Below are 13,423 nucleotides of genomic sequence, written 5' to 3'. Positions count from 1 at the left end.
TTTTTTGAGCATCCAGCTGCAGCTTTGGAGGTCTGCAACCTCTCAAGGCTCTCGTCAGCCTTGCTGCCAGAAAGATGGACACCAACGTAGGGCATGTTGAGAAGCCGGGACTGTACATCAGGAGCAAACCCCGACTTCCGCAACCATGCAAACCTGCACATCACGATGCTCGCCGCCATGGACCGGCTGACACAGTCTGCCACGTCCAGACCCGACTGAACTGTTTCACACATGGCATCCTTGCCATACTGAACGAGGGCAAGAAAACCAGCCCGTTCCTCCCCATCGGGAATATGTTCAGCCACCAATGACACACAATTCCACAGAGTGAACGTAAATCTTGCAAGGGCACAAACGGAGTTGGCTGCCTTTAAATCCATACCCCCAGAAGAAAATACCTTCTTTGCCCAGCCATTAAAGCGTTTGTCGTCCCCATCAGGAGGGATTGTAGGGTACGCAGCCTGCTTTGCTGGGGCTGTAGCCGCCTGCACTACGAAACTCTCCAGAGTAGGGTGCGTAGACAAGTAGCAGGGGTCGCCACTGGCTGGGCGGTATTTTATCAGCAACGACTTATTCACTGCCGGGAGACTCTCTGGAGCAGTCCAAGCCGCTGCCACCCTTCTCTGTAAGGCCATATGAAATGGCAAAACACTGGGTCAGTGGGTGGACCTTGGTCCACGATATCTGTCAGGTCATCCTGCAGAAAATCCACAGGTGGAGCAGACCACCCCAAATACTCCGTCACCCTCGACATGAGACGCCTGTATGAGGAGTCAGCATGTGTACCAGGCTCAGGCCTGCCAAACTCAACCTCCGGGGAGGTATCAAGACCACTGGCGTCATGCAAAGATTGATGAAGGTCTTCCAGTTGGCTATGACCAGACGACAGGTCGTCAAGAACCTAAGGAGGCACAACCCCCTCTTCTTCAGACCCTTCCTCCACCTCTGAAATGTACTCCAAGGGTTGGAACAAAGTCACCCTGGGAGGAGGAACAGAGTATGGGTCAAATATAGGCCGCACAGACTTGCTGAGTGCCTTTCTCAGAGCTTCGACAGCTCTCCGGGGTACATCCGGCAAATTTTCCTCAAAGGGCATCGAGGGCGCCGATGGAAGAGGCGTGGACGTAGACCGAGGCGCCGATGACTTTGACAACCGCTTCGAGGCTGGAGCCCCGAGCGTGTCCTTCGACGGCCTTGGCGCCGATGGCGTCAACGACTTCCTCGGAGCCGGAGCAAGTCCCTCGACAGACATGGCGCCGATGGCGTCAATGCCTTCTTCGAAGGCCTCACAGGCTCCAACGATCTCAACGGCGTCGAGGATCGGGACCTGGAGCGGGCACGGTGGCGATCATCCTTGTTCGATCGGGACCGCGACGGTTCCCGATGATCGCGCTGACCGCCCGAGCCCGAAGGCGTGCGAGCGGTGGCCCTAGCGTGTTCCTTGCCGGCCTCTCTCGAAGGCGCGGATGGACGGTGCCCTGCGATTCAAAAATAGCCATCATCTGCCGGCGGAATTCTGCCCATTCGGCCGGCGACGAGTGTTTCGCGGGACAAGCCACCCGCCGTCTGGCAGAGTCCTCTGAAGCGGACGGGGAAGGCGACCGGTGACGGCGCTTCTGTGAATGCCTCGAAGAGGCAGAGGAATGGCAGGACCTACGCCTGGACTGAGACCCCCCCTGGACTTACGCCGACGCGGTGAGTCGCCCCTCGAATAGTTAGTCGAAAATCCAGCGGATTTCGACTTAGGGGGCTTGGAAACCCTACCTACCGACAGCTTCTTCTTCTGCTCCCGCAAGGCCATCGACATCAAAGACTGGCTTTCATCACAGTCATCGGTGGCGTGGCTCTCGCCGAGGCACCAGAGGCAGACGTTGTGCGGGTCCGTAAGAGACATCTTGGAACCGCAGTCCCGACATTTCTTGAAGCCAGACTTCGGGGTAGCAGAAGACGAAGACATATTTCACGAACAATAATAGAAGAACTGATTCAACAAGAGAGAACCAAGGCACGCTGAGATTTCGAAGTGAACACGTTCGCGGAAAAAACAGAACTGAGGCTACAGGCGTCGTGCGTCCTACATATAACATCCGGTGACATTGACCGTCGGGGGAGGTCCTCGAGGGAGCGTATCGACGTCATCGATGCAGGACGCCTAAGCTGAAAAAGTTTTCCGAAGCAGCACAGCTGTGGTAATCAATGTCCAAGATGTGAAATACGTCAGAGGACACAAACCCCTCGAAGTATTTTCTACAATGTCTTTGCATAGCATAGTAATTATTAGCCAAAGAGCCTTGGGTTTAACTGCAGGGCTCATTATATATTTGATAAATTGTAATAAGCAATTTCAAATGTTTCACTAACGGTGGTGCCCGCCTTCTCGATTTCCATACACCCAAGAAGGTGCCCACAACTAACGTTTTAAGTAAATCCAATATAGCATAGCATGTGGCACAAAGCGTACTTGACCCCACAATTGTTCAACAAATGAAACCCGTCTATCCAAGATACATGCCCCCAATTCCGATTTACTGGCGCTATGCTTGTTCATATGATGTGGTCATGTGTGCAAGTACTGGGTTGATGATGTGGGGGAATTTGAGAGGTTAACTGGAAAGACCAGATTGCCAACACCCGAGTTGCGTTTGCTAAGCATAGCTCCTAGAGTCAGAAAAGAAAGTAACATACAAGTGTATTTTTTGTTTTTCGGCTCGCAAAGAGTAATACAGTACTGAAATGGATAGGGTCACATACTCCACACAGAGTGGCAGAAGGACATAATGGTGTATGACGTTATTGAGCAGAGGTGCTGCACCAATGTGTACAGGAGGCAGTGGAACTTGGCAGCTCATTGAAATGGGAAATACTGTTGAACGCACTACTGATACCACCTTGACAAATAAGACTTACCACATTGACAAATCGCATCCCAAAGTGGCTAATTGAGATTAGCAGTCACCAGGTGAGAATCCTCTTTGTACTCTCTATGTGTGTTTGTGCTGTATGCCTTAAAATCATCCTCTCTTGATCTCAGGAACAGCGATGGCTGAAATAGTAGGATTAGGGGTTGGGTCGAGTCAAACATTTCCCAAGTTTATGTATGGAGTAGATGCATTTGCTTGTGATGTTTATGTTCATTAGCCATCTAGTTGAGATAATTCTTTTTGTATAATATGATCCATTGGATGACATTAATCTGCTTTATTACTGTTTCTTAAATGAATATAACCATGTTTAATTAAAAATACTTTTTGTCAGTAATTAGCCTACCATTTTCACCTTTGGGGTCATGTTAAAAAAATATGAATCTCCCTGTATGATAATCAGGTGGGAAAACTTTACAATGGGTTTCTTAGCCAGAGAGAAAACACAACTCATCTCAAGAGAGGTACACTGGCTACCCATCAAAGCAAGAGTTAAATTTATGAAACATCAGACACTGCCTTCAGGAAACTCCTAAAATGATGGTTTTTCAACAAATAAGTATGACCTGCTTTTTGTCTGTACCTAATTTACCCTTTACCTGCGCCATGATACTACTATGATTTTTAACCAACATGTTTTGTACTGCCCGTTTGTATCTACTTATCCTGAACCAGCACTACGATACCTTCGGGTGTGGGTGCTAAATAAAATTCAAAAATAAAAATGAACAAAAACAAGCTATATTCCCATCACCACTACATTCTGATCACGGCACGGGTCACATCACATTTATGTTAATTATTTTGTATTATATTTGCATTCATAGCGGCACACCAAACCCTCGGGCATCAAGGCGCTAGTTACAGTAAGTGTGAGGTGACATTCTTCAAAGTGCAGATCACAACATACAGGTGGTTCTTAAATGTATAATATGGCAAAGCCACGCCTCATGGAACAGGGGGCTAAATCAGGTATACAAATACATGACATAATTAGGGTAAATGGACATTCTGGCAGAGCAATGCCTCATGGAACTGTGGGTTACATCATGCATACAAATACGAGACATAATTAGGGTAAATGCACAGCCTGGCAGAGCAATTCCTCATGGTACTGCGGCCTACATCAGGCATACAAATACATGACACATAATTAGGGTAAGTGCACAGTCTGGCAGATCCACGCCTCATGGTATGGGGGCTACGTCAGGCATCATACAAATACATGAGACTAAATTAGGGTACAGCATATGGGTCAAGATGAGGTCATAACAGGTATATTCCAGATTTAACATTAGGCTATGAGGCAAAGATAAGATACGACGTTAGCTCGCTAGCAGGAAACGTCTGTAGACCGTAAAATGCGGCATAATGCCGGATTAGAGCAAAATGAAGCATGAAAATCACAAAGTAAGTTCAAGGTTAAATCCATGTGCAGTATCAAGCTGCAAAAACAAAAGTAGGTGGCATTAAAAGTAAGATGCAGGAGGGTACGGTGGAGGTGGATCCAGTATGAACAGGGGAGAGAAAAAAAACAGACTTTAGCTAACACGCAAAAATAGTGACCAACTTGCTGGACGCAACAGTGCACAATTGGTGTGTGTGAACAAGTGGGCAGGCCATGAAACAACCAGCTGGTAGGTGGCGGTAGTGTGAGTGGGGTGAGCTATGCCCTGAAGTACAGAGTGACATGAATGCGCAAAATGCTGGAGTCACATACCACCTAAAAAAAGCATCTAATGCATCTTTTTTCTATTTTTATTTTCATTTTTTTCTTTATAATGGGGGTTCCCCTCCAAACCCTTTCTTTTTTAACCTTTAAAACCTTTACCATCTAAAAAAAAGCATTAGATGCTTTTTTTAAGATGGTATGGCTGTCAATGCTTTGGTTGTCGATGCAATGACGGATACCATAGCTGGGGGCTGCAGCAGGAATGTGTAAATTTGTTGGAGAGGGAGAGTCGCAGTGCAGGAGCTGTCTATTAGGAGAAGGTCAGTATGCAATCACTTTGGGCCATAGAGCAAGGGCTGCAAAGAAGGTATGTGGACGGTACATCGTAGTGCAGCATGGTGGTGGAGGTAGGGCGGAAGCTGTGGGATCGGGTCTTCGAGGAATAAGTTGAGCAGTAGTAGATGGCAGAGACGTTTTTATGGGAGGGTAAAAGGGGCACTTGCTCAGGGACCCCAACTTGGAGGGGGGCCCCACAAGGAGGCCTGATCTAAAGAAGTAAGATTCCATTGTTCACCAGACTTAAATATCACGTGTCAGGATATTTGATGGCATGCTGCTGAGGTTCTAAGCCCATTCCCCATCTGTTTAGACAAGTACATGCTGCCTTGATCAATTCATCATGCAACGCCTTCTGTGTTCACTGTGGTATACATAGTTTGTGTGATCCTAACGGCACAACTCTGTAGCATTCTTTCCTTCCTATGGGAATTATGTTTATCATGTGCAATAGCTAAAGCTGAAATGCATATCGATAAATTGAATGGCACAATCGTTTAGAAGTTAGCTCAGTGGGTCAAGCACTTACTGCAGAGATATATGTTCATATGCAATATTAGAACAGCACATTACAGCAAAGCTGGCTCGTCCTTTCCTATGTTTGAAGTCTATAAACCTACCTGCATATGTACTTGGTTTTATAGCGCAACAGGTGCTATTATCAGCAATGTATCTGCACCAGATAGGGGTTTCTATAAAAACTAACATATCTGTATGGTGACGGTCTAGAAATTGGTTTGTTCAGATGGGGTGTTGTAGAACCTAGGCAATCCCCTCCAACGATGAGCATAAACTGTTAGCCCAAGAGGTGAATAAGTATCCAAATTCAAGACTGTGGAACAAAAGCGTTCATGCTTGTATCCTGGCTTTGTCAGCAGACGATGCAGTGATCCTGGTCAAATCATCTACTATCTTTTACATTACTGTGCAGTCGTATGTGAGGTTTGCCTTCTTGCATGCAGTGGCATTGTTTAGCCCATTACTTATCTTTCTTCTTATGTAGGCCATTTGACTGGAAGGGGCGGTAGAAAGAAGAGAGCAGACCAAATGTTGCAGGCCTCGGGCAAGCATATTTTAAGGTCTGCTCGTTTGACACAAAAGACAGTTTGCTTTTTTGAAAAAGTCAAAGTTTTTTATGCACGTTTATAAATGACAATTTTTGAAAGTATTATTTAAAGCTTTAAAATACGAAAGAAAAGCCCCTCCCTTGATGACGGGATCCCGTCAAATAATAATAATTATTATTATCCCATTTTGCGTAACACCCATAATATTTTGTTTTTATAGGTGGTCATGTTTGGTAATGTGATTTGTGTACTTTCCAAGTCCGTTTTTATAAAATAAGATTCTTTTCATGAACTAAAACAAATTGTTCAAATGCATAAATTGCAGAGTTGGCACAAATCCACTCCTTAACCAATGTGGGATGCTGGGCATCTCATTTAATCTTGTATTGCCTAACCTCTCAACATTGCCAGTCCCTAAACCTTTCAAAATTGTCAGCACTTCAGAGTGATTGCCTTCGCAGGGTATGATCTTCATAAAAGCCTCACTCGTAGGTTCATAGGCTATAGTGTTAGTGAGCATTGATATATTGTACACCACAGCACTTGTTCCTTTGATCTCTAATGGCAACACTACTTGAAAACCATATCCCACTTCTTATCTCAGTATGTCTGGATACAGACACCTTCCTGGTAGCTTCTAATCTGCAACCACTATCCATGCCACGATATGTGTAGATTTCTCCTCCATTCCAATTGGTCTCCTCTATCCATGCTTCAGCACTTTTGCATTCTGTGAGGCAGCTAATGTGAGTTCTCGGTTATGTTATTTGGCATTTAAATAGCGCTCTATATAGCGCTCTGTCTTTTCTGGGTTACATGTACCTTTTACATACGGTCCTGGCATTCATACTACAGGCTACATACCTTCCTGGATGCTATTGATAAAAAGTATCCTGTATCTATACTAGAACAGAGGTAACCTCCTCGTAGACTGCTAATGTTGGCCTTTAAATGCTACTGGTTTATTATTCCGATTAGAGCAAGAATGAAGAGGGTAAGGGGACTTAAAGGGAGTAAACATGCTTATTTTGAATGCTGCTAGGCAGCATATCAACCTATAGGTTGTGATGAGGACAAGGGGGTCGGGGATGCGACCAGATATTCTTGATCACTTAATTCCTTTGGTTTAATGTCCATGCCCAGGGCCCCAAAAATGGTTAAGATGGCACTGGTAGATGGCAGGAGGCAGGCTGCTTGCCGTTATCAGTGCAGAGCATTAAAATGCTACGTTCTAATGACTGCCTCAACAGTTCCCTAATGAGCTCCAAAATGAACTCTGAAGCAGGCTTAAAATGCATGAAGTACATAACCAACAACATACCATCAGACTCTTGGTGGACCAAAGTCTTCAGCGCTTTGTGCTGCCGTGATGGCAGATACACAGAAGGGTTAAGTCACGCAGATACAGATTACAGTAATGTTCGTTTCTTAGAGGCATCTGGAGAAATGTGCGATAGGGAGTGGCTCAGTCCCCAATACATCCACCCACCCACACACTCCATCAGACCAAGATACATTCTTGCAATACCCCGATGCACCACCGTTAACATGCCCCAACCATCCACAAGATCTGTAGGGTAATACGTACCGTGTTCTCTCCTGAGTGATGCAGGCAGCATTGCAAAATCCCATTGAGGCAAAACTCTTGTGAAAATAGTTTTCCTGTTAAAAAAAAGAAACCACTTAGTCAATAGACTTTCAGCATACGTCTGGCCTTCACCAAGGAAGGACCACCTACCACATTGTTCTCTGGCCATTAAACCTCAAAACCTAATACCCTTGATCATCATCATGTAAACTCCCATACCATCAATGTTATCTTGCATGCCAGCCATCTCACTGAAGCCATTGTGTGTGCACATCTGCACCCATGTCATTCTGCATCGTTGAGCACTCACTTGTAAACGGTGTCCCCCCCCCAATCACCTGCTTGCCCAAATGCACTGCACCTTTGCTGGTGCGATTACGTTTAATAAGCCTCTTGCTTATGGCAGAGTGTGAACAAACTGTTTCCATCATGCTGGTATTTTCCCTTGCTCATCTCATAACCGAAACCTCTCCGCTGATGTAAATTTGCAAGTCCACAACTTACTGCTGTTATTCTGGATGCACAACACTAGCAATGAGGTAATTCTGCCTCCCTAAGCCATCACAAAAGTCATCCTTTGTGCCAATCTACTGTTGCTATCACTCTGTAGGCCTACTGTGGATAATTCAATTACCAGATTATTCTAAAGCGGTTGCCTGGCATTAACTTAACATTTTCATTTTTTGCCGCTTAGATGCAACGACCTAAACAACCAAGGCGGCAGTCGGGCCCCAAGTAACACTTTTTTCTAGAAAATAAAACCTGGATCCCTTTGCCAACTAAGCTACACTTCCACCCACACCCCCCCACACCCACCAAGGACTAGATGGGAAACCAGAGGACACTCGTGAATAAACAGCTAAGAGGACTCAATTTCCTGACAAAGTTGGTCCTGATGCCAATTTTTCCTCATTCCAGGATATGCCAGGAGTGGAACCACTGTGCACTGCATTCTGCCCACACACACAAATTACACTTACTTTGAACACACACGAGATGTATGGGGGGGTGATGGGTCAGAAGGAGGACACAGACTCTTTATACATTTTTCAACAAGGTTTATTAAATAAGTTGAAAATCAAACTATACATATTAATATGGAGTATTCCCTACATAAAAGGTATAAATAAGGTGCTTGTCTGTCGTCTTTTCCAAAGTGCAAAAATAATCTGTCCACCATCCAAAAACGAACACTATCTGAACCCATCGCTATTCCAAACAAAATAAAGGGTCAGGAGAATGACTCCCTTTTCCTGCTCTGTGCTTTCAGCACTTGTCTTCTCAATATGTGCTTTTTCAATAGTTCTTGGTAACTATCAGTTCATTCAATTCTTTCCGCACGTTACTATATACATTCTTCACTTTAGATGTGGTTTTACTCGATTCAGATTGATATATCATAAAACCACTTTGGGCTTAAGCTCTTCGTACTCTTTCTTTCTTAGGTTCCACTCTGATGCTTGGGACACAGGTTTTTATCTTTCTCTCTTTGGAGGACAAAACGTTATCAACTTTATTATTCCCTCCTTTGGGTCTCTGTGTCTTTCTGTCTTTTTTTCAAAACACTTAAGTTCATTAATGTTGACGTTAAAATGTTCTCACTCTCCTTCACCCCCCCCTTTTTGGGAACGTTATTATTCCTTCTCTTGCATTTGCTCAGTTCGGTTTTAACAAGATCACATTTCCATTCTCCCCCCCTTTAGGGAACAATTGTTTCTCAGACTGCCACAGTTCACATTCAACAAGAAAATTCAATTTCCATTCAATTCTCCTTTAGAGAGTGGTATTGTTCTCCTCCTTGCCTTATCCCAGTTGAAATTAAATTATCTTCAGGTTTTTTTCATTGATACCGAGATGAGTTATTCGTGTTGTACAATACTTGTTACGTGATCTTCCCGTGCCTCCCGTGTCCTCCGTTACCTTCAATATCACCAGGAAAAGTCGTTGAGGATCTTACGGGTACAGTGACTGTCTTGTTTCTCCACAGCACTACTGAGCTGTCTTCCTCTGCATCTTTCGCATACGCTCATCGCTGCTCCTCTCAGTTATTCAGAGTCTCAACAGGGAGCCTCTGTTTGTTGCAGCTTCCCTTTGGCAGTAATTTATAGTTGTGCAGGCCAGCTACGATTCTCTCGTGGTCACGTCATCACCAATTCTTGAGCACCATTCAAGCTCATCCCTCCTCAGGCTCTTGGCTACGCTAACTTCTAAGCGCTCTCTCTGCTGCTTCCCAGCAGATTTGGATTTTGCAGGCTCTGCGTCCTTCTGCGGCTCTGCCTTTTCCTAGGTTGACGTTACCAGGGTACCTCCCCTGCTTGGAGACGCCTTCCCCTCTCGCTTCTGGTCTCCCTTTCTGCCTCATAGTTGATGAGCGTTCCTCTTTCAATCCACTTGTCTCAGTGGAGTGGTTACTGTTTCTTAAAGAGACAGTTTCTCTTTCTTCGGAATAACATTTGTTATCCTCTCCGGCCCAGTCCTGAAAGTTGATAGGGTTTAACAGATCCATACATGTCATCGTGTTTACTCGCAAAGGGAGATCCTCATCCTGTAAGGGGAGTCTTTCCCATTGAAGTCCCACTTGTCTGTACCACTAGGGAGGGTGTTGCCGTGCAGGCTTACCTCCCGAGCCTCACATGAGAGTGGGGGTCCGATTGGGGAGACAGGACTAATTCCCTCAATTTGTCACAGGGGGAAGTGGAAGGTGAAAATGATGTAAAGATGGTTTGTATGGCAGAGAGGGCCACAGACAGATGGAACAGGGAGGAATGGTAGAGACTGGACAAGAGGGGAAGTGCAGGGAGGAAAAGAGGAAGCTGGGGGCCGGCTGAGATAGAGAGTGGGGCTTTAGCAAATTCGTCTCATGTTGTTATACTCGTGATATTTAATAGGGAGAATTACAAGTATCCTTATCCCGATCTTCTAGGGTTTTAGTTAGAATAGCCATTTAATAATCCAGAATACTGTAGGGAAACTGCTTGCAACCAACTGCTTGTTAGATCAGTTTATGACATGTAGACCATGTCGGGTTACCCAAGCCACAGCCAGTAAACGTAGAACTGTTTTAATAGACTGCAGAATCACTAAGAATTGCACATAACGCTTTACATTATAACACAGAACCATATTAGATACCACAGATCTCAGTTCAGGGCACTTTTTGCAACTCCTCAGAGCAGAAGCACTGCCTACATTTGTTCTGATCATTTATGTTAGAAGCCATCCTAATCTAGTCAGCTATGCCCAGGAGAGAACCTTTTGAACAAACAAGTGAATACAGCTTTCCCATGTATTTGAGTGTAACTAAACAGATTTAAAATGCAAAATACATAGCAATGGGTCTCATTTATTTGATTCAGTAGGTAACTTCCAAATTAGCAGGTTCTTAGAACTTCTACAGTTGACTGGGGCTGTGTTTTTCACATAAGGGGCCTTGTCAAGAGGTTCAGAATTAAATTATAGAGTTGGAGAGGGAATCAAGAGAAACTGGTGCTTCGTATTTAGATTCTAAGTAAACCTTGTTGCTTCTTTGTTAAAACCCATGAGAGAAGGATCAATCATGTTCAGGGTTGGTTTGCATTGCTGTTCTTGTTAGTGTTAGAGGTGCCGACACGCGTTCTGACCCCACAAGGGTCTTTATCAAGGCTGTGGTATTTGTGAACCATACGGCAATTGACAATATTGAACATTTGTGTCAAACTTTGTGCGCAATAGAGGATACGAGCAAAGGGACCAGAAGAACGGGGCCAATGAATCTGAATGTACAAGAGCTGCAAGCTCTCAAAAAGATCTAAACCAACACCGACATAATCATCAAGGAAGCTGACAAAGAAGGCTATACCGTAATACATGACAGGTCAGACTACATCAAGATGGCTTTAACTCATTTGGTAAAACCAAACTGTTATGGGACAATACCCTCCAACCCAACTTCACCTATTGTACAACTCTCGAAGGAGATAATTACAAAATGGCATCAACATGGTTTATTCACCGATGAGCTCAAATTTCTTAAAATTGATCGTCCAAGAATGCCAAGCATCCATTTTCTGCAGAAAGTACATAAAACATTTGAGGACATACCAGAAGGAAGACCCATAATGAGTGGGATTGGATGGATAACAGAATCTATGGCAAAATATGTCAACAATGTAATCAATAGCCAAGTTTTGAAGCTACCAACATACCTTTGGGACACAATGCACACCCTCCTATTCCTCCAAGAATTAACCTGGGAACCAAGCTATCTTTTGGTTACACTGAATGTAAAGCCTCTGTACACTTTAATTGACCATGCACTAGCGCTTGAAGCAGTAGACCACGCATTTGCCAAAGTTTCAGCATCCTTCTACTCGCATCTAGTGATGAGAAAAGAATTCCTAGAATTCTCAGTCACCAACAATGTGTTTCTTTTCAATGGGTGTGAAAATATATGAGGGGGCAGAGAACCCTCTTTTTTGTATGGGGGCCCGACTCTAGAGGGTAAAAGGAGACTAGCAATAGAAAAAAAAAGAGAATCAAAGGCTACCCTTATCATTGGCACACAGGCAGTACACCCGTATTGCGGTAAGGCTAGATTAGTATATACATGCCCAGAACATCACAGAGAGTAGATATGTTATAAAACAAAGTTTAATAAATTGTAAGAGACACATTTAAAAATAGGCATACACCCATTTGGCACAAGTTATATGGAAAAATCCCCGATCTACACAAGGGCAGACGTTTATTGAAAAAGGCATTGCATGCGTTTTTAAAAAATGGTGCCTATATGCGGTGCTTGCCGCATGGAGCGTTGTAAGCATTGGCTAAAGACGTAGAGATGTTACACAATTAATGCGCGTTTTCAGGAGGAATCAGAATGTAGCGACTCATATCTGATCCGGCGGGCAAAGTGAAAGGGATTTAAACGGATCAGAAAACAGAACGCTGCAGTCGCAGTCTTACCTGAGGTGCTGCGAGCTGCATCGCGTTCAAATGGCATTGTCTCGCCTACGCGTCAGACGGTTGATGTTGATATTGAAAGACAAAAAACTTTATTGTGATGACGCCAATGGGGTGGTTAACTCAGCATGTGGAGCGGGATAGTTAAGCAGAGGCGCAATGGGTCTTAAAGTGCAAATGAGAACGTCTTATAGTGAATGCATACTGCCATGGTGTTGCAGTGAATGAATGAATCGCAAAAAGTGGTAATAGGGGAAGGGGCCTCAGAATTATGCGATGTCTGGAGTGTAAAGAGAGCCCGAAAGTGTAATTTCAAAAACAATGTCAAAAAACATAATGACAAATACAAAATTATATTTGGCACAAAGTAGATTTACAAGATTGTTCATATATCAGGTCCCGTGGCTTCGAGTGTCATTATTTAACATTGATGATGTATCATGCTCTTTACACAATATACATGCTAGGATTGTACAAAGATGACTGCAATGGTTATGGCATAGAGAAAACATCAATATATTGTCAAAAGGGTTCATGTTATAGTAGTTGTAGGGCACCTAATTGGGGTATCTTGCACATTCTTTAAAGAGATAGATCTCATGGTTATTTGATACAGTATTATCATAGGAGCGGCAGAGTATTGGCTCCACATATTATACAGCTCTATGTAGAGTAGCAGAGGCATGGGGATACAAACAGTGGTGTCAATTATATTTTATTTACAATCCCTTTATAAAAGGGATAAAGGTTAGCGGTCGTAGAGACATCTCAGCATTGTTAAGGTAGTTATTTTCCTTCACACAACTAAAAGTAGTTGGTGGTTTTGTTCGAGAGGTAGGGTCTGATATACTGAAGATGGCATAATGTGCTAGATGTGCCCAGCAGCTATTGGGTAAAG

General features: G+C 44.1%; 1 protein-coding gene across 1 annotated transcript in view; it reads right to left on the bottom strand.

The window, feature by feature from the left end:
- The window catches only part of GPAT2 (glycerol-3-phosphate acyltransferase 2, mitochondrial), a 2,680,481-nt gene that overhangs the window by 2,423,749 nt on the left and 243,309 nt on the right, over positions 1-13,423 (bottom strand). The window contains exon 4 of the mRNA XM_069619102.1: positions 7,585-7,658. Within this exon, the coding sequence (XP_069475203.1) occupies positions 7,585-7,658 (74 nt within the window). The remainder of the gene's footprint in view (positions 1-7,584; positions 7,659-13,423) is intronic.

Source organism: Ambystoma mexicanum, chromosome 10, assembly GCF_040938575.1.
Source record: "Ambystoma mexicanum isolate Mex_15411 chromosome 10, UKY_AmexF1_1, whole genome shotgun sequence".
NCBI lineage: Eukaryota > Metazoa > Chordata > Amphibia > Caudata > Ambystomatidae > Ambystoma > Ambystoma mexicanum.
The sequence above is the reverse complement of the archived record's forward strand: the minus strand, read 5'-3'. Positions and strand labels throughout refer to the sequence as shown.